Source organism: Mauremys reevesii, linkage group 6 (assembly GCF_016161935.1).
Source record: "Mauremys reevesii isolate NIE-2019 linkage group 6, ASM1616193v1, whole genome shotgun sequence".
Taxonomy (NCBI): Eukaryota; Metazoa; Chordata; order Testudines; family Geoemydidae; genus Mauremys; species Mauremys reevesii.
The window spans coordinates 129234980-129257474 of NC_052628.1; the positions used below are offsets into that span (position 1 = coordinate 129234980).

At 44.8% G+C, this 22495-nt stretch overlaps 1 protein-coding gene across 4 annotated transcripts in view; it reads left to right on the forward strand.

Moving 5' to 3' along the window:
- TDRD7 (tudor domain containing 7) overlaps positions 1-21144 on the forward strand; it is a 115838-nt gene extending 94694 nt beyond the window's left edge. For 3 of the 4 annotated variants that reach the window (XM_039544464.1, XM_039544463.1, XM_039544462.1), the window contains exons 12-17: positions 177-260; positions 760-894; positions 3682-3792; positions 8750-9249; positions 11083-11243; positions 20632-21144. In XM_039544464.1, coding sequence (XP_039400398.1) covers positions 177-260; positions 760-894; positions 3682-3792; positions 8750-9249; positions 11083-11243; positions 20632-20852 — 1212 coding nt within the window. In that variant the 3' untranslated portion in view covers positions 20853-21144. The remainder of the gene's footprint in view (positions 1-176; positions 261-759; positions 895-3681; positions 3793-8749; positions 9250-11082; positions 11244-20631) is intronic. The other variant, XM_039544465.1, reaches the window with a different exon arrangement.
- The last annotated feature ends 1351 nt before the right edge of the window (positions 21145-22495 follow it).

Consider the following 22495-nt stretch of genomic DNA (forward strand, 5'->3'; position numbering starts at 1 on the left):
TCCCAGTCCCTATTCAAACCCAAATTGATGGTGTTAAGTTTTTGTAAATGAATTGTAGCTCAGCGGTTTCTCTTTGAAGTCTGTTTCAGGGACACTCAGTAACAGATTTAAGAGTAGCCATTCTTCAACCAAAACAATCAAAAACTGACTTATTTACCCTTGTTTCTTTATCGCAGCAGGCACCTGAATATTTCATCTCATTACCTTTCTGTGGCAAAATCTGCTTGTCCCATTGTAAAGGAAAATGGGCACGTGTGGAGGTAAGAAACAGGTTGTTTGGTTTGTTTGTTTTTTTGCTTTGTTTTTGTTTTTAAACCACTAAACTAACTTTCTCATGTGTCAACTGAAAATTGCTGCTGTTCTTTGATTTCCCATAGCATCTGCTATTTTTGCAGGTCTGGGGCTTGTCTAAAATCTGGATCATTGAATTCTTTGACACTGATTATGGCATGTGTATCATTTTACACTGGCTACTTACTCAAATAGTAAACACACATAAGTAACCTTTTACTTCAGGTGATGGAATGTGGAATAGATCCCTGTAGGCCTAACCTACTGTTTTTGTGTTAAAAAAAAAAACAGGAGTACTTGTGGCACCTTAAAGACTAACACCAAGCATGGCATCATGAAATGGAAAATAAAATGCACTGACAATGTATTTTCTTCCATTTACTTAAAATATTAATTTGCTTTTTAAAGGTACTATGTTGATCTCTTGCTAGTATCGAGGTTTCCTTACAACTCGCATTCTCATTTCAGATAACAAGCGTTCACAGTAGTCGTGCACTAGATGTGCAGTTCATGGATACTGGAACAGTTGCATCTGTAAAAGTTTCAGAGCTTCGAGATATTCCATCACAGTTCCTGAGAGAAATAATTGCAGTACCACCCCAGGTACAAACATCATTTTTAAGTAAAGCTGATTGCCTCTATACCTCTCTTGGCCATGTCTTAATCTTGATAATTTTAGCTGTGTGCTCTGCAATGATTTGTGGTTTTAAAACATTTTAAGATTGCCTGTTCTGCACTATGGACTACAGGGGTGTGAATTGCTAACTGCCTCCTGTGGACATTGCTAGTGCAAATTAAAAGGAACCAAAGTTCATGTTAACATAATCCTCTTTCAAACAGGACTACATTAACACCAATGTATGTACCTTTTAATTTGCGCCAGCAGCATGCAAACGGCAGTTAACACAACACCTGGGTGCCCTTTGCAGCTCTTCTCTCACACACCTTTTGGACCACACTTCAGCGCAGTGTACGTGGACCGTTAGAATTAATGTTACGTTGTGCATGCTAACGTTTTATAGTGTACAGTTTTAAATGAATACAGATTGTTCTTGTGTGCTAATGGTAGTAGTCTTAGGCCTGGTCTACACTATGCGTTTAAACCGAATGTAGCAGCGTTAAACCGATTTAACCCTGCACCCGTCCACACAACGAGGCCCTTTATATTGATATAAAGGGCTCTTTAAACCGATTTCTGTACTCCTCCCCAACGAGAGGAGTAGCGCTGAAATCGGTATTGCCATGTCGGATTAGGGTTAGTGTGGCCGCAAATCGACAGTATTGGCCTCCGGGCGGTATCCCACAATGCATCATTGTGACCGCTCTGGAAAGCAATCTGAACTCGGATGCACTGGCCAGGTTGACAGGAAAAGCCCCGCAAACTTTTGAATTTCATTTCCTGTTTGCCCAGCGTGGAGCTGTGATCAGCACGGGTGGCGATGCAGTCCCAAATCCAAAAAGAGCTCCAGCATGGACCGTACGGGAGATACTGGATCTGATCGCTGTATGGGGAGACAAATCTGTTCTATCAGAGCTCCGTTACAGAAGACGAAATGCCAAAGCATTTGAAAAAATCTCCAGGCTATGATAGACAGAGGCCGCAGCACAGTGCTGCGTGACAAGCGTAACGGAAAGCCAAAGAATCAAATGGACGCTCATGGAGGGAGGGAGGGGGGACTGAGGACTCCAGCTATCCCACAGTCCCCGCAGTCTCCGAAAAGCATTTGCATTCTTGGCTGAGCTCCCAACGCCTGAAGGGTCAAAAACATTTTCCTGGGTGTTTCAGCGTATATGTCATCAATTTACACTCCCCTCTTCTCCCCCCCCCCACCCCACCCCTGAAAGAAAAGGGAAAAAAAAACGTTTCTCGACTTTTTTCAGTGTCACCCTGTGTCTACTGCATGCTGCTGGTAGATGGGGTGCTGCAGCGCTGAACACCAGCATCCCCTTCCCGGTGGCAGATGGCACAATATGACTGCTATCCATCGTCATCATCAGCCCGTGAGTGCTCCTGGCTGGCCTCGGTGAGGTCGGCCGGGGACGCCTGGGTAAAAATGGGAATGACTCCCGGTCATTCCTGGCAGATGGTACAGAGCAGCTGGTAACCGTCTTCATCATAGCAACTGGACGCTGAGCTCCATCAGACCCCCTTCTCCCCCCTCATGTCTAAAGAAAAGATTCTGTCCTGCCTGGACTATCATAGCAGCTGGAGGCTTCCTCCCCTTCATTTTATCTCACTAAAAAGTCAGTGTTTCTTATTCCTGCATTCTTTATTACTTCATCACACAAATGGGGGGACACTGCCACGGTAGTCCAGGAGGGTTGGGGGAGGAGGGAAGCAATGGGTGGGGTTGTTGCTGGGGCACCCCCTAGAATGGCATGCAGCTCATCATTTCTGTGGGATCTCTGGGGCTCTGACACGGAGCGGCTGTGCTCTCTGGTTCTCTAGTACACTTGCCCCATATTCTAGGCAGGACTGACTCTATTTTTAGACAAAACATACAGAAGGGAATGACCCGGGGAGTCATTCCCATTTTTGTCCATGCGCCCCCGGCCGACCTCAGCGAGGCCAGCCAGGAGCACCCATGACAGCAGCAGACGGTACAGAATGACTGATAACCGTCATCTCATTGCCAATTTACAATGGCATGGCAGGCTGTGAAATAGGGATGGTAACCGTCTCTGCTACCTTGCAAAGGCAAATGAATGCTGCTGTGTAGCACTGCAGTACTGCGTCTGTCAGCAGCATGCAGTACACATACGGTGACAGTGACAAGGCAAAATGGGCTCCATGGTTGCCATGCTATGGCGTCTGCCAGGGCAATCCAGGGAAAAAGGGCATGAAATGATTGTCTGCCATTGCTTTCACGGAGGAAGGATTGAGTGACAACATTTACCCAGAATCACCCACGACACTGTTTTTTGCATTGGGATCTCAACCCAGAATTCCAATGGGCGTGGGAGACTGCGGGAACTATGGGATAGCTACGGGATAGCTACCCACAGTGCAATGCTCCGGAAATCGACGCTAGCCTCGGTACATGGACGCACACCGCCGAATTAATGTGCTTAGTGTGGCCGCATGCACTCGACTTTATACAATCTGTTTTACAAAACCAGTTTATGTAAAATCGGAATAATCCCGTAGTGTAGACATACCCCCACTGTATGGGTAAAGGGACTCCATTCTGCAGACCACCGCATTCGTAGTGGTTGAAGTAACTTACAGCATAATAGACTCCTTCTTTCACTCTTTTAATACCATAAATCTTTTAATCTATCTGAGTTAAAGCTTGTAATAAACTACCTGGTTTCTGTGCAGGTAAACTTCAATAGTACAACATCATCATGTAATTAAGTTATGCCATTAACATACTCCATGTCTTTTAGGCTATGAAGTGCTGTTTAGCAGATCTTCCCCGTAACATTGGCATGTGGACTCCAGATGCTGTATTGTGGCTGAGAGATACAGTATTAAATTGTCCTGATTGCAGCATTAAGGTAAATGTAAATATCTCAAACACTTGAAATTCAATAAACTCTGGAATACCAGATTGAAATGTGAATGAAGAGTTATAATAATATGTCGTCATAAAGTTACAGGAACTTGGTACCTTCACCCTCAATTAGACATTCAGGTTTTGATACAAAAAATAAAATTCTTTCAGGCTTAAAAATGTTTGCCTAAATTATTTTTGTTTGAAAAGCTGTTATACTAGACAATTTGCAGCTTTGTAGCCTCCCGTAACATTTGTATTCTGGATGAATTCATCATTTTTGACATGTTTGATACAAAGTATATTTGCTTGCATTTCCCAGCAAATATGTTTCATACAATACTTGGAATCTGTATCTAAAGAAGACAAAGAATTTTCCTCCTTCCAAATTCTCCCGTGCTAGCTCGATATTCCTTTTTACCAGCAAATGAGGGCAAGAAAAAAGCAAAACACTTGTCGTGCCTCCTCATAAAAAAGGAAGTGGGTGGATGACTCTGCTCAGTTATTTTCATGTCTCCAGCAGGTCGAGAGGTAACTCTTCCAGCTGGCTGGGAGATGAATTTTTTAGTTTTCTGTTCTTCTTTGCTTTTATTTCTACGTGACAAGTCACTATCCACAAGCCAGGCTGTGACTCTACTGAGCAGCAAGCTGGTGCACAGTAATGTCCAATGTGGACGCTGCTACAGCGCAGTGAAAGTTCCACTAAGCCGCACTCTGGAATTTTCACTGTGCTGTAGCAGTGTCCACACCAGATGTTACTGCACAGCAAACTGGTGTGCTATAGATTCGTACCTTGGCTTGCACTGTAGTAACTAGCCAAGTAGATAATCTCTGACACCATGTAGTTTAATTTAGTACAGTCCATTTGCAGACTCAACTCACTTTTTTTTTAATATGCTGAGTAGAAGTCAACCTTTTGCAGTGTGACCTACTTACCTAATAGTCTAGTATCAGAGGGGTAGCCGTGTTAGTCTGGATCTGTAAAAGCAACAAAGAATCCTGTGGCACCTTATAGACTAATAGACGTTTTGCAGCATGAGCTTTCGTGGGTGAATACCCACTTCTTCGGATGCAAGTGCAACTCTTCAGAGAGTCTGATATAATTAGTACATTACAGGGGATTGTCTGAAAAATCTTGCCCCTAATTTCATTAGAGTACCACCATGAATGCACCTTTTGAGAGGCACACTTTATAGCTTTTCCTTTTCTGGTCAGCTTTAGTGTTGAATACTGCACATTTAAAATACTGCTGGTCTAGTCTGGCATATGTAGATATTGTAAAATGTCGTGAAATGTGTGGCAGTGTGTGTTCCCTCTGTGTGCTATCCCAGCTCTGTGCAGACAGCTGGCACAGCAGACCTCGATCAAACTGCCCAATAACCACAAGATCGGTTAAGATCTGAAGGCACCCGGCCAGGTTTATTGTCGTCAAAGCACAGTAATAGCATCCGGCAGACTCTGTGGGGATACTAAGACATGCATGCCCGTGACAATGGACACAACTCAGTGAATGGCGTGACTTTCTGTTCCCCTCTAGGCTGGCCAAAGACACTCCCTCTGAGACTCTATTTTATACACCAATATAAACAAGTTATGTTACCCCTCTGACCACAGTTAGTTACTGCCCCTGACGTGGGTTGTTACCATCCATTACCTTGTACATGTTGATTCGATCAAAACATCTCTATCCATTATACTGTCATCCCGACCTTATCTTTAGGAGGGTTCAGCGTGTTCTCATTATCTTTTTGGGGTGTGTTTGTACCATACTTGGTATCAGGGTGTTCTGGTACCATCCTTCTGGAATGCGTTTGTGTGTGTGTCCTGCGCCTAGCCTTTGTTAGGCATGTGTGCATTTGTTCTTGCCAGGCTCTGTGTGCATGTACAGAGGCAGAGTCTGACTCCTGCTTACAGCCGGTCTCTTGCTGACTTTGCTTTATATTAGCAAAGCTTTGACCACTACTTTAGTTTAGGCGTCGGGTCTCAAACCAGGCCTTTGATACAAGGGCTTATGTCTCAGGCTCTTTTTCTACTACAGATGTTATTTATTTGTTAGGCTTTTCCAAACCTAGACCACCAAGCCAAATATTTATTTACTTACACACTCACACTATTATAGTTTGGAGTTAGTATTAACTTTTTTCTTTTAAGTGTAATTTTATTAGAATTTTTACTGCTCAGTGGAGAATTTGAGCAGGACCAGCAAGCCTTTCTCATTTTCCACTCACAATAGAAGTGAACCATAATATTTGTGTATTACTCATTCTGCAGAGGGACAAATTCTCATTTAAGGGCCACTGGCCAGGGTAGGACCACCTACCCCACACCTGCTTCTCCAGATGTGGTCCCAGCGATATCAAGAGGTTTTCACAAAGATGAGGGGAAGCAATGGCCTTCATGTAGTGACTAAGGTTGGAATTTTCAAAGGAGATTAGATACTTAACTCCCACAGAAATCAGTGGATTTGTTTACCTAACCCCTTTATACTCTTTAAAAATCTCAGTCTAAGCTGTTAGTATTTCTTTGCTCTGAACAAATTCGCATTCAGCATCACTCACTGGCAAAATATGCTCAACCTTAGGACTGTGCATTTTATCTTTCTTTTCTTTCCATATCCTCCTTTCTGTGTCTTCCCCCCTGCCCCCCCCCCCACCCTTTTCTTCCATCTGCATTTTCCTCCCTGCAGCAACTCTCAGTTCCTACTCCCTTCCCCATTTCATCTGCTAAGATGATCTGGCAATGAAATATTTAATGCTGATGCTTGAAGCATTAACATTAACATCCCAGTGAGAGTAATCGGGGCAGGGCTGTTCACGTTTGTCAGTCCATGAGTATGTGGTTTTCCATTGTTCTGTCTCCTGATTTACACCAGCGTATGACAGAGAAGAATCAAAATCTATTGCTTCAATCTCTGCAGATTCATGAAGGTAACATTACTTTGGATTACTCAGCTTGCAAAGATACCTTTGAAATTGTTATCATGAAGGCTAGAATCTACTTGGCCTTGTAAATGAAATCTTAGGATCTAGAGATTCCAAATATGCCATGAGGGCTGAAGAAATGCATCAAGTAGGCCAGAAGATAAATACTGAATCCATAATCGGTTGCTATTTTCTTGTCTCCCATCTGCTAGTATCAAGTGTTAATATCCTCTCTTCTGGCCTGGAATATGTGGTCTCTGAAAAATCGAATTAACATGTAAGAAATGTTATCTACACTGCCAAATTCACTCTTCATAGCATTTGTACCCATAATACTATTGTTACTAATTTAACATAGCAAAAATCATTAGACCAATGCTTTAAAAATGGGTGCCCAAAGGTGGTATTCTAAGTTGGTGGGAGCTGCTATCTTCTCAGAGCATTGAAAATTAGGCAGTTTTATTTAGGGGCTAAAGTATGAACTTGGAAGTCTGACTGAAGGCATCCATTTTGGAAAATCTAGGCCTGTATTTAATAGGCTTCCACTGTCTAACCGTGGGGAAATTTCCCCTCTGTTCTCCTGACTTCTGTCCAAGCCCTTCCTGCAGACCTCCTAAGATGCTCACTTCCTGTGGACCTTATCTTTTATTCCACCTGTTTTAAAAAGCTGGAAAGATGCATAGATTCACAGTCTAAATCTGTTGATGGTAATTTGGTTTTCTGCACTGACTAAATCTGAGTTAATGGTAAAAGTAGCTTTTAATAATTCAGTTTTACAGCATTCTTGAGACTTCTAGTGATCATAAAAATTTGCTAATTTCCCTGAAGGTCTTGATATGAAGCTGCACCATGTATTGGTGTATGTATAGTGTTATGGTCAATAGTATTTATGTTAAAACACAAACATACCTAACACACCAAACAGTGTATGTTAAGCATACACAAAATCCTAACTAACACACAACCTAAAAAGTAAGGAATTGAAAAGTTCAGACAACAGTGTGGGCCTTCTACTCTGCTACACAGATGCACAACCACCATATGTCAGGGAACATCATAGCTTTAATTCTTCCCAGCATTCCAGCACCACCACAAGCACAGGATTTCTCTCCCTATTTCCTTTGTCGAAGATCTCAATAGAAATGCCTTAAGAGTAGCAAAAGTGGTTCCCTATGCACTGGCAACCGCCCATTTGGCTGTAGGGAACATTACTGGCGACATAAGTGGGGGCACATGACAAAATACAGTACGGTGCCTCCCCATAACTGTTCAGAAAGGCTCCCACATACCTTGTCAGAGAATGATTGCAGCCAACCCATACCATGTTCTCTGTTTAGCTGTTGCATGTAAGGATTCACTTATACTGAATACAAATATAATTTTTTTAATTAACATGTTGAGCTAGCACTAAATACAAACTTCTAACTTTCTGCAGTCTGGCTTTTAGGCAGGGGGTCTGAAAAACTGAGACTCAAAATGAGACCTTTAAGATCAATTTTTATTTGTTTAGAACTCAAACTAACAGATTTACTTGAAAATGCTTAACTCTGAGATTGTACTGTAAATTTGGGTCAGACAAACATTTTCCATACAAAACTCAGAGGTTGAACTCTTGCAGTAAGTGCAAAATGGAGTCCAACCTAGGGTGAACAGAAGTCCTGATTTTATAGGGACAGTCCTGATTTTTGGGTCTTTCTTATATAGGCTCCTATTACCCCCTCCACCCCTGTCCCGATTTTTCACATTTGCTGGCTGGTCACCCTAGCCCAACCTCAACGATGGTGTTGCTGCAACTCTTCCATATTGAGCAGTTCGCTGTACTTGCCATTTTCAGCCATTGTGAATACCTTGTCCACATATTTTGTTAGCTTTACCTTAGCAATAAACTATTTGTGCCAAGTCTTTGAAAATATTTTTATTTCAAAATAGATTAATATAACCATTCCAGTTTTTCCTCCTGTAAAAGGCTTTAATCTTGGGTCATACAAAATTAAAGATGCGGATGCATTTAATAGTTTACTTTATTTCTTCCCTTTAAAGGTTGCTAAACTGGATGACTCAAAGGGAATTGCATATATTTACTTGTTTACTCCCAAGAACTTTCCAGACCCTGATCGGAGCATCAATCGGCAGATCACTAATGCAGACTTGTGGAAGCATCAGAAAGATGTCTTCTTGAGTGTTGCACCCAGTGGCGCTAGTCCTATAAAAGGGAAAAGTGATACTATCCTTGCTCCAGAATTAATTGGCCTAGGCCTCAAGAAAAGCCTCATGGGGTCAATCAAGCCTGCTCCAGAACCCAGCAGTGTGGTGCCTACTCTTGACATGCCACCTCCTCTACCCTTACCGAAACCTGGTGAGCACATGGATGTCTACATTTCAGTGGCCTGCCACCCTGGTCACTTTGTCGTCCAGCCTTGGCAAGAGATCCACAACCTAGAAGTCCTCATGGAAGAAATGATTCTGTACTACAGCATGGCAGAGGAGAGACCCATTGCCGTTAAGAAGAACAATCTGTATGCTGCTAAAGTGGAAAATAAGTAAGCAGATGCTTTCATAAAAGATGTGTATTATCTTGAGGCAGGCTGTTGTCTGCGGTGATTCTTGCAGGGTCCAAATGCCCACCACTAGCACTAGAGATATGCACAGAGAAATCTTAATTGGTGCTCAATGTTCTCAGAGTTAGATTAATGCGAATTATGCCTTTCTAGGTAATTGGCCTCATTTCAGTTGACAAGGGAAAGTGTCCACGTTTCAGATTGTCAGTAATCTGAGACCAAGGGAGGCGAACGAGGTTATAGACTCTACTTGCCTCCAGGTCACAATTAGAACACAATGATTGAAACCCTGCTTCTCTTCCTGCTGTACCTGATGTGACACTCTGTTTAGCCACAGGTCTGTCAATCAAGCACTTTTTTGCCAGCAGTAAATTTGCATGCAAATTATTTGCCCCTTGGTTGCTAGTTATTTATCATTGTGAGTATAAGATTTTTTCATCATAACTGTTTCCATCAAATGGCTATTTTAATTTAGCTATACCATACAAAACTCTGTTTAAAGTAGTGTGTTGCACACAATTACAATCTGAACATTTAAAAGGCAGGTAAGAGTGGAAGAACAATTCATACAGATTCTACTATTGTTCCAAAATACATGTTGGAGAGCCTTCAAAAGCCATCTTGTACGTGTGCCTAGAGCTCTCGTGATGGGTTCATTTTCATTCATCAGTCAGAAATCTTTCTGCCTTGTTGTTTCATCCAGGTCATTCCCCTTCTACTGGCTCCCCCTTTTCAACCTCATACTTGTTTTTCCCTTTTAGGGCCCTTTGTGACTTGCCTGTATCCTAGCTATTAGGCACGTTAAAGCTTTTTACGTACGTCCCATTGATGTTCATTGAAACTTACCCAGTCACTTTTTGAAAAAATGTGACTTAAACATTTAAGTACTTCTAAAAATTTTACCCATCATTTCCTGTATGACATAAAGCAGTCAGTGCCCATCCATGCTGCTCGAACAGTTTAACTGTTGTTGTACATGAGGGTTCTTCCACGCTGTCTCCTTTGCATTCCTGTGCTGCCCCAGGGATAGGGCAGGGCAGTGACCCTGGGCACCCTGGGAGTGCTGATTGGCTAACTGGGGGGGGGGGGTTTGCTCTGCCACTCAGTGGGGGTCACCAAAAACATGCTTCACTCTGGCCAGCAAAACAGCCTGACACTCCTGCCCAGGGAGCTCCTTGTAAATGGCTGCAAAGCCTCTGCTTTGTCATTCAAATCACTCCTTAAAATTCACCTCTGCCGTGATATCACTGTAACATTTTGATACTGGCTAGGTAATGTGTGTACTTGTTTCTTAGAACCAATCAACATTTTTCAGATTTTCCTGCCTGGAAAAATGGGGTTTCCTACTACATTTTTCGACAGAAAATTGTAAAACTATTTTTCAAATTTATTTTTCAGTTTTTGGATTTGGATCTTTTCTATTCCTCCTCCATATTTTTTCTTTTAAATTCCAAACCAAAAAAGAAAGAGGTAGATGGTGTTCATTTCTTTCCTCCCCAAACACTCGCTTTACCATGTTTTTCTATTCTCTCTTCCCTCTTTTTCCAGTGAGGGGAGGGAGGAGGGGGACTCCAGAAACTATAAAATAATTCTTATTTCATGTTTGCCATTTTGTTTGTAGCTGTTAGTCCCAGAATATCAGAGAGGCAGGGTGGGTGAGGTAATATCTTTTACTGGATCAACTTCTGTTGGTGAAAGAGACCAGACTTTTTGAACCACACACAGCTATTTTGTTTGCATTCAGTTTGTGTGACTCATACTCTCAATCCACCCTTTGTTTTCTTTTTTCACTTTTTTTTTTTAAATACCATTTAGGTGGCACAGGGTGTTAATAAAAGGAATTCTGACAAATGGGTTGGTATCAGTATATGAGTTGGACTATGGTAAACATGAGCTTGTCAGCATCAGAAAAGTACAGCCTCTAGTGGACATGTTCAGAAAACTACCATTTCAAGCTATCACAGCTCAGCTTGCAGGTAGGTCACAAGTATTTGTAATTTTGTTGGATAAAATTTTCTAAACAATAGAAGGGCATAAGGGGGGAAGAATATTGGCGTGTAAAGCTATGAGGATAGTGGCATAATCTTCACTTAACATTTTATAGTAAGCATTTTGCAAATTTACAAAATAGTGAATAGAATTGTTTTCATTGTTTTTATTCCACCCTTCATCTTTGTACAAGAGAGGTTAGTAATTCAATTTTATTACCACTGTTTAAAAAAAAAAAAAAACTCGAATGGGAGAGAATTTGTATTAACCACATATTACAAAACTGAAAGGCACCTTAATTTAACTTTCTCAGCAGCCACATTCCAAGCAATGTGAAATGTGAGGCAGATGAAATAGTAGTCCTATAAGTGACTTCTAGAAGGGCGAGTGGGAGAAGGGAAATAAAATTTGTTTTCAGGTCATTTGATGTAGTGAGAGAGCCATGTTTATATACTGCAGTTTGTGCTCTCATTGTCCATTATGCTCTCATAAACATCTTTTTAAAATCTGAGCAGGGGAGAAGGGCAGACTCTGGATTTGTGGAGGTCCAACAATGATTTTTGTGCCCTGCCTAAATGTAGTTTATTTAGGTGAATTTTAATTTTCTTTTTTTCCCCTCTGGTTGTTGATCTCTGGCATCTAGAGTATTCAGTAATATTGCTATTTTCTCAGTAACTGTCCAACCCATTCTTCTCCACCAATTTAGAAGTACAGAACTTCTTCAGGGAAGCACAACTAATGCATGAGTGGAAATAAATAACATTTGCTTCCCTAAAAGTGGAATGTGTTTCTTTTTCCTTTTCACCTTTTCCTTTCCATTTCCAACTCATTCGATAACCCTCACCACTTTCTCACTATTTGCTTCATTACAGTTGCTTCTTTCTCCTCCACTGTGTTTGAACAGTAGTGGCCCAGATTTTCAGCTGTGCCTAGTATGGATTGGGTGCAATCAGGCACAAAGGTGCAGTTTTTGGGTGCCCAATCATAGAGCTGGTTCTCCACTGGTCTGTTCTCTCACGTAGCTTAGGGTGGCCTTGAGACTGCTCTAAACCAGGCCTGCACAACGTGCGGCCCGCGGGTGCTCACTGTGTGGCCCACAGGGGTGAGTAGGTGAGTGGGCGGGCAGTGGTGGGGGGCAGGTGAGCCGGCGGCGGGGAAGGGGGTCTGAGGAGACAAGCTGCAAGTTGGTGGCTGACCTGTTCTACTGATCTGGTCTGGCTCCCATCCCCTCTCCAAGGGTGGCAGCTGTCTGGAGGTGCCTGCCTTCCATACCTTCCTCAGTCACACCTCCTTCATTCAACAGGGCGATTGATTACAAAGTGGGGGGAAGATCTTATTCTACTTCTAGCAAAAAGACATTTTTCTTTTACCTTAGGGGCCCACTATAACATATTACCAAGGTTCAATACCGCTGTTTTGGTGGGGCAGCTCTGGGAAAGGAGAGTTTGTTTCTGCGGGGCAGGCAGTGCTGGGTGGAGTATTTCAGGGGGGCTGGGCAGCACTGGGGAAGTGTTGTGTTCGCGGGGGGGCTTGGCAGCGCTGGGGGGGGTTCAGCCCTGAGCTGTTTTTCTTTGGAGTAATATGGCCCTCGCCGCTTTAAGAGTTGTGCAGGCCTGCTCTAAACTTTACTCCAGCTGGCTATGCTGCCAAGGGGCTGAAGTGCCCATAAGGTTATTGTTGGAATGCAGCAGCACTCTGGCCATTCCCTTGTTTTGGGATTGTGTATGATCCAGTTGAACATGTCCCTACGGTATCCAAGAATTCTTCTGGCATTGAGGAATTTACTAGGTAGATAGTACGCCTGCTCTGTGCGGCCAAAGCAGGAGCTGACTATTTAGGTCAATATTTCCTTTCCTCTCATTCTTCAACAGTTGCTCTTTTCTCTGTTGTGCTCTCTCATGCAATACTGTCTCTTTGCTCTGTGTTCTGTTCTGTCCCTTTTGCGTCCCACATTACCCTCTTGTTTCCATGCACCATAACTCTCCTCTGTTCCTGTCTTCTACTGTTTTCTACCCCAAACCTTTCATGTATCTTCTGTTAGTGGAACAAGGCATTCACTACAAGAGTGGGAGATGGGTTCCCTTTCCTTTGTCCTCTATATTGCTCCTCCTGTCCCTCAGAGAGAGGTGATTATGGCTGTTAATATGGGCAGTGCAGCACGCTTCTTCTTACTGGCTCTTTTTGATCAATTACATGCTGAGCTGGCTTTCCTTACAACCAGAGATTGTACTGGCAGCTCAGCACAGGAGCCAGCTCAGCTGCAGGGAGACAACTGTTGGCCTGGAGGGAGCTCACAGTAGCCTTGTTGTTTGCTGGGCATCTGCCTAGTTTGGGGTGAGGGACCACATCCATGCCTCAAAAAGTGGGCAGATCTTGATCTTTGCAGCCCGTGGCAGGTCCAGGTTGTGGCATAGTATATGAATTACTTGAGACTTACAGGTCAGTCACGACAAACTTCTACTAATAGTAGCTCATTTAAATTTTGAAGTCACTGTTAAGCTACAAACTTTCAAAATGCAAGCTGAGATGAGCTTAAGTAGTTGGAGGTCTCCAAACTTATTGAGTATGAGGAATGTTGTACTAGGCTTCATGGGCCACAAAGTGTAGCTCTGGTGACCTGCAGCGATTTCATAAAAAATAAGCTGCTAATGTGCTGAACTCATCAACGGCTGTGAAAGGGGTTGGGACAGTCAGCAGGTACCAGTCTACACTAATACTTTTAGGGTGGCTTCTTCCCCATCTCATCACCTGAAAGCTAGGTTCATTGTGCTGAATGCCACTGAATGCATCATTGCTGAATACTACTGCTCATCTCCTCTGCAGTGTGGAGCCACCTTGGGGTTCAGACAAGTGGCAGACATCTTATTAGATGGTGTGGTTTTAGGGATGGAAATAAACTTACATTCAGAATATGTTTACAATTTTGCAAATACTAAAATACAAGGTTGCTGTAGGACATAGCACGAGCTGGAGGAGGATCAATGGTATAAGGGGCCCCACCAAGCCCACCCGCCTCCCTTCAGTTTTTGCTGCCCGTGATGGCTGGTGGAACTTACCTCATTGTTCAGGCAATCTCACCTAGTGGTTTTCTTCTCCTTTTTTTTGTGTATATAGTTATTGTAGTTTTTGTTAGTTTGATAGTAGCACTAGTAGTTATTCTGTTTTGGATGCCTCCACACTTAGTTGGCAAGGCTTGTCCACTCCCCTGTGCTGGGGCATGCCTCAGTCACCAGGCTTCAAGCCCTGTGCTTCCTGCAGCAGATCGATGCCATTGGGCAACCCGCACTTGAGCTGTGTTAAGTGCTTTGGGGAAGCTCACAGGAAAGACCATTGCCAGATCTGCAGGGACTTAAAACCCCGCACCCCAAAAGACTAGGCAGCGAGATTGAGGGTCCTTCTCATGAAGGCAGCCCTGAGACCAGCATTGGAGCCCTCTCGGACTCCGCACCAAGCACCTCAGCTTCAGGGTGGATTTCTGCCAGTCAAGAATCCCAGCACAGGTCCTCCTGGTGCTTACGGTGCCGCCTCTTAGGCACTGGTGAGGAGAAGAGTCATTCCCTGGTGCCAAAAGAAAGCAGGCAAGAGGATTGGGATAGAGCGGCCCGATGCGGGTCTCGCACTCTCTCTCCAGCACCACAGCAGCTACCTCTGTCGGCCCCGGCACCCATGGCAGCTCTGCATACACTGGCATGGGAAGTACCATCTCCAGCAGGCAGTGTACCGAGCAGTTCATGGTACTCTCCATCCTGGAGGCATTTGCAGCTGCTAGAGACTTGCTCACATTGCCTGTGCCAGGGTTCCCAGAGGTCCAGGACTCGGCACTGCCAGTTCCAATGAGCAGCAGAGAGCCCTCCCCCAGACTTCACATGGCACCATGAGCAATCTGTGGGGAAAACCCCCTCTGATTGCCTCGGACTTCTCCGCAGCACCTGTCACTGGGACGCATAGATTCAGCCCTGGTTCCCAGCTTTAGCCCTGCAGGGGCAGGCGGGCTCTGACACACATCCCAGCTTCAGCCCATGGCAGCATGCTCCCCCTCCTCTCCCCTGCAGCACAGGGGCTTGAGGCTTCAGACCCACAGCGGCACCGGGGCTCAGGGATATAGTACAGGGCTCAGGATTGCAGCCCCGCAGCTCCTGACTGCTGCCCTGCCAGGGCTCGGGGCTTTAGCTCTCTGGCTGTTGCCTGGAGGGGACATTCGGGCACCAGACTTCAGCCGGGGGACCCCGCAGACCCCTTGAAAGGGCTCACAACCCCCTAGTTGAGAACTGCTGGCCTATGGAACTGTGGGGACCAACACCCATTCAGTGGCCTTTCTGGAACCTGTCTCGAGGCATTCGTACTCTGTGGCCTTGGAAAGGAGGGTGTCTCTGTTACTGCGCTAAGAGACACCAGACCCAGACTCCAGTGCCAACCCTCAGAACAGGTTCACAGGTCTCGTTCGAGACAGAGGAAGGGGCAGAGGCCCCTCAACCAGATTTAGCCGCCTCCTCTTCCCCAGATGAGGCGCTGGTGTGTATCGGTGCATCACCACCCCAAGGTGACCACAATGCTCACCAGGACTTATTAAAGCAGATGGCCTCGAACTTGGTATTCAAGCCAAGGTGCTCAAAGAAGTGACACGGCCTGTTAGACATCTTGTCAGGGGCGGGCCCCTCGAGTGACTCTGCCCCTTAACAAGGCAATCATGGATCTAGTTAAGGTGCTATGGCAGACCCCTGCTTCTCTCCGCCTACAGCTAAACACAGAGTGAAAATACTTGTGCCAGCTAAAGGATATGAATTTCTGTGTTCTCACTCTCCTCCAGGATCTCTAGTGGTGGCAGCCACCATCAGGGTCAAATGCCCAAGGCAAATGACCCCAAAAAGCTGGACTTGTTTGGCAGGAAAGTCTATTCAGTGGGTGGGCTATAGCTTTGTATAGCAAACCAGCAAGCTTTGCTAGGTTGCTATGATTTTAATATGTGGGAGGTGATGCAAAAATTTAAGGACATGCTTCCCCAAGATGCCAATAGGAGTTCTCTTCACTTGTTGAAGAAGGGAAGACAGTAGGCTGGGTCTCCCTGCAGGCAGGCTTAGACTCGGGCAATTCTGCGGCCAGATCAATGGCCACTGCTGTTACCATGTGCAGGAGCTCGTGGGTATACTCCTCGGGGTTGCCACAAGAGGTGCAGCAAACCCTCCAGGACCTCCCATTCGAAGGGTCCTTGTTCGTTTCAGAGAAAACAGATGCCAAATTGCACAGACTTAAGGACTCTTGAGGCATCCCTGAAATTTCTGGGTCTATATAAACCATTATCCAGAAGATCCTACAGGCCTCAGCAGACTGGATGCTATTTTGCATGGCCTCCCAGACAGGACCAGTGGAGGATGAAAAACAAGGGGTTTGGGTTTAGATCCTCCTCCTCAGGGCCCTATGCATTCTGCCCCTAGACATACAGGCACCTTGAAGCACTCGTTTTGACAAGAGACTCAAGGATGACATTTCAATCCCCTCAATTCTGGATCCAGTTTCCCTTTGTTTTCCAGCCAACTTTCCCTCTTCCTCAGCGCCTGGAAACATATTACCTCAGACTGTTGGGTTCTAAACACAATAGAATTAGGTTACACCTACCAATTTTTGTCCACTGCACCTTTCCACCCATCCTCCCTTGTCTCTCTTCAGGGACCCTTCTCATGAGCAACTATCGGAACAAGAAGTCCAATCTCTCCTTTGTGTGGGAGCCGTGGAAGAGGTTCTGCACCATCTATGAGGAAAGGGGTTTTATTCCCATTACTTCCTAATCTCAGAAGCTTAAAGGCAGGATGGGGGCTCAGACCAATCCTAGACATGTGGCAACTCAAATGCTATCTCAAGAGATTAAAGTTATGCATGGTTTCCTGGGCTTCCATTATTCCTTCGCTGGGTCTAGAGCATTGGCATGCTGCCCTTGACCTAAGAGACAAGTACTTCCACATATTGATTTTTCCAAAGCCACAGAAGGTCCCTAAGATTTGTGAACCAGACTCATTAACAATATGTAGTTCTGTCATTCAGGCTGTTGGACGCCTCATTGGTCTTCACCAAATGTATGGCAGTAGTAATGGCCTTCTTCAGGAGAAAAGGAGTTCTTCGCTGAGTGATTGCTCAGGTGTATTCCACTATAGGTGTGCGTGCTCGCCACGTGCACCAGTGCTGGAAGTTTTTCCCTTAGCAGTATCTGCAGTGGGGGAGCCCCTCTGCAACCCCTGGAGTGGCACCGACATATCGCGCTTTAAAGGGGGCTGCGCGCTCCACCTACCCTCAGTTCCTTCTTGCCGCCAGTGAAGGTAGTCGGAACTTGCTCCAGCCTTGGCTGCAGCATTATAGCCTTACTGGTATCCAGTTTCCCTGAAAAGTTCTTTGCTGAACTTTCTCTCGTGAATGCCTGGCTCGGGGCATGTCCCGTGGCCCAGGCTTCAAGTCGTGCAACTCCTGTCGCAACTCTATGCCCAGAAGCGATCTACACAGTCAGTGTCTTCGCTGTCTGGGCGAGGCTCACATTAGTGAGAAGTGTAAAATTTGCCGCTCCTTCAAGCTGTGAACAAAGGAGGAGCGTGAGATCCGACTCTGAGCTCTCCTCATGGAGTCGGCATTGGCCCCGGCACCAGAGCGTCGAGCCGACCCTGCGCCCGGCACCTACATCTCAGATCTCTCCAGGCCTGGCTGGCCACGGCATATTCACCCTTATGACATCATCTGCACATGGTACTTACCATTCCACCTGAAGTTCTTGACTCACTGACTTGGTGGTTGAACCTGTGTAGGAGTACCTTTTTTGAGACCCCAACCATCCATATATCTGGTCTCTGACATCTTGGTGCTGGGTTGGGGAGCCCCCCTAGGGCATCTCAGGATTCAAGGCCTGTGGTCTCAAGAAGAGCGATCTTTCCGTATCAATAACAGAGCACTCCAGGCAGTCCCCTTGGTCTATCAGGCATTCGTAACCCACGCTGCAGACAAGGCAGTTTCAGTTCTCACGGAAAATACAACCACAATGTACTACATCAACAGGCAGAGCAGATGCATTATAGAATCATAGACTTTACGGTCAGAAGGGACCATTATGATCATCTAGTCTGACCTCCTGCACAACGCAGGCCACAGAATCTCACTCACCCACTCCTGTGTCAAATCCCTAACCTATGTCTGAGCTATTGAAGTCCTCAAATCGTGATTTAAAGACTTCATGGTGCAGAGAATCTTCCAGCAAGTGACTGTGCCCCACGCTGCAGAGCAAGGTGGAAAAACCCCCAGGGCCTCTGCCAATCTGCCCTGGAGGAAAATTCCTTCCCAACCCCAAATATGATGATCAGCTAAACCCTGAGCATGTGGGCAAGACTCAGCAGCCAGCACCCAGGAAAGAATTATCTGTAGTAACTCAGATCCCACCCATCTAACATCCCATCACAGACCATTGGGCATCTTTACTGCTTAGTCTTGAAGCCAGATACATCTCTTGCCCCCAGTACTCCCCTTGGAAGGCTGTTCCAGAACTTCACTCCTCTGATTAGAAACCTTCATCTAATTTCAAGTCTAAATTTCCTGATGATCAGTTTATATCCATTTGTCCACACTGGTAGTGAGCTTAAATAATTCCTCTCCCTCCCTGGTGTTTATCCCTCTGATATATTTATAGAGGGCAATCCTTCTTCCTCCCCTCCCCCCATACCAGGAGGCAATCAGACAGTGGGAGTTCTGCATTACACACTCGATCTACCTAGTAGCATCTTACCTGCTGGGTACACAGAACCAATTTGTGGATTGCCTCAGCAGGTCCTTTTCCATTCACCAGGAGTTGTGCCTTCCCTCCCCTTACAGACCTGTTCTCTACTCATAACAATAGGAAATGCCATCACTTTTCCTCCTTTCAGGGCCGTAGCCCAGTGTCCCTTACACATGCCTTCCTGTTGGCATGGATAACTCACCTGTATTGTGCCTCCCCCCCACCCCCATTCCACTAATTCACAAGTTTCTGTCAAAGATCAAGCAGGACTGAGCACGTGTCATCCTTGTAGCCCCGACACGACCCAGACAGCACTGGTTCACCACCCTCTTACGCCTTTCAGTAGAGCCTCCAATGTGGCTCCCATTATATCCACTGGCAACATGCTGACTGTTGCACTTCTCCTGGAAAGTGGTCTTTTTAGTGGCCATCACTTAGGCCAGGAGGGTTTCGGAGAGCCGAGCCCTCACATTGAAACCTCTGTATACAATCTTCTTCAGAGATCAGGTACAGCTGTGCCCACATCCAAAGTTCCACAATTCCACTGCAGTCTAGCCATTTTTCTACCCTAAGCCACATGCATATAGAGAAGAACAGTGCCTACACTCCTTGGATGTCAGACGGGCCCTGGCGTTTTATATTCAGAGGTCCAAACTATTCTGCAGATCGACTCAGCTGTTGGTAACGATAGCTGAGAGGATGAAGGGGCACCCCATCTCCATCCAGAGGATTTCATCTCACATTACCTCATGTATCTGGGTACGTTACGAACTCATGGGAGTCCCTCTTCCACCTAACCTGACTGCTCACTCCACAAGATTTCAGCCCTTTTTCGGCTGCTTTCCTAGCTTAAGCCCCTATTCAAGATACCTGCAGAGCAGCAACCTGATTCTTGATGCACACGTTCTCAGTGCACTATACCATTACCCAACAGGCCAGAGACGATGCCAACTTCAGCCGCGCAGTGTTGCAGTCAGCTTGTATTTGAACTCTGCGCCCACTTCCTGTGCAACTGCTTGAGTCACCTACATTGGAATGGGCATGCGCAAGCACTCGAAGAACCAAAAACACTTACTAAACTTTCTGTAATTGTTGTTCTTCGAGATGTGTTGCACATGTCCCTTCTGAGTCCTGCCCGCCACCCCCTCTGTTGGAGTTGTCGATAAGAAGAACTGAAGGGGTATGGGCTGGGTGTGACCCTTATACTGGCACTATCAGCATCCAGCACCACAGGCACTGGAGTAAACCTGACAGATACCACTAAGGGGGAAAAAAAAATTCCAGCAACTGTGCTCGGGGCATGCACACACCTACATTGGAATGGACGTGTGCAACACATCTCAAAGAACAACAGTTACAGAAAGGTTAGTAACTGTTTTTCTTTCACAATGCAACACAATTGATAATCCTTACTTGGGAGGCTACAACAGCCACTGAAACAAGAGTAAGGATTTAAATGTTTTTACAGAGCTCTGTTAGCTTCATTTTCTTTAATAGCACTACTTGGAGTGTCTTCTACTTCCTCCCATGTAGAATTACTAAGCATCTCGGGTTTGGGAGTGTGTGTGTGTGTGTGTCACTTAAATCAGTCTTTTCTTTAAATGACCTTATTTGCTTTATATTTTTTCTAGGAGTGAAATGTGAGCAGTGGTCAGAAGAGGCATCAATAGTGTTTCGAAACCATGTAGAGAAGAAACCTCTGGTGGCACTGATACAAGCAGTTAATGAAAGCACAAGCTCTTGGGATCGAAAAATAGTGACCTACTTAGTGGACACTGCACTACCCGATACTGATATATGGATTCATGACTTCATGTCTCGATATTTTGTGGCGCTTTCAAAGGTTAATTAATCACTGCTTCTGAAAGTATAGCAACTAATTCAGATTCTCTAGCAATAAAAAATGTAGCAGGCTTTTAAAGAGATTGAACTGATCTTACATGGCCTTGAATATATGAATGCGATAGGTTTGAAAAATCTGATGCCTGTGTTCTGTGAAAAGATTTAACAGAAGTTTGTTTTCTTTGAATTGACTTTCAGAGAACTTGCACTTTGTTTACTAGTGTAGTGTTAGAATGTTAGGGTGAAAATACAGATTAAGTAAAATGTTATTTATCAATAAAAATTATTGGTGTCTTGTTTTATTTTCTTGCTGGACTCTTTTTTTTCCATTCTTAAACTTAATGGAGTTTGAGGCTGGTCAAAATTTGAGTTTATTTACAAGCTGTTAATTTCTGCTTCACAGCTATTACCCCTCCTTAACGAACACAAACATCACATCTGAACTGATTCCTCACTTGATAGTTTCAGAAATATCATATCCCTGAATGCAGAATATAAGAATTATGCTTCTGACACCTCTGTTCAAAAACAAGTACAACAACCTACATGTGTCCTGACAGCTGAAAATACTGGCCATTGTGAATGCTGCAAACACCTTGCTTTTGCATTTGGGTGAAAAAAATGCATTTCAACAATCTAATTTTTTTTCTTCTTACTTAAACAAAAACCCCCAAAACCAGCAGCTTTTGCAGTCTGCTCAGATTATCTGTCTGTTCTTTATGGGTAGGACCCCTCTCCCCAGCCTGTTTTTTTCACTCTATTCTTGCTGCCTTCTTTGGATTTAGGACACTCAAATTCTCATGAGAATGATTTCCATTAAGTGCACCTTAGTCTCAAGTTAGATCTGTGGTTTTGGTGTGTTCCCAGCTGAGTCTCCAGTTTTCATGTGTACCACTGACTAGCTTGGGCTGATCCTTCTGACATTTGCTGTGGGGGAGAATTTACCATCCCTCTTAGGGAACAATAAATACAGCCTGGGTTCAGATCACTGTAAATGGATATGTCCTTTCTTGACCCTAGAGGCTATTTAAGAGATTTTCTCAAAGCCTCAGTCCTTCACCTCCTGCTACAGGTACATCAGACACCTCACACCCCCTATGCATGCAAGGGAAGGTGTAGCAGAAGCCCATCCAGCTCTAGAGAGCTGAAAGGATTTAGAGATACGTACTTCATCTGCTTGTGGTATCTGATATGCTGAAGGGAAATGAGCCGAGTCTTCATGTAGACACTCTAACTAAAGGCTTCGTGGGCCGGTAATGCATTTGAATGTTTTTTTAGAAGGTCACTCTACAAGTCTATAATATAGAACCAAACTACTGTTATATGTAAAGTAAACAAGGTTAATAGGCAGCAGGTTTAAAACAAACAATAGGAAGTATTTCTTCATACAACACAGTCAACCCGTGGAACTCCTTGCCAGAGGATGTTGTGAAGGCCAAGACTATAACAGGGTTCAAAAAAGAGCTAGATAAGTTCATGGAGGACAGGTCCATCAATGGCTATTAGCCAGGATGTGCAGGGATGGTATCCCTAGCCTCTGTTTGCCAGAAACTGGGAATGGGCAATGGGCTGGATCACTTGATTGCCTGTTCTAGTCATTCCCCAGGGGCACATGGCCTTGGTCACTGTCAGAAGACAGGATACTGGGCTAGA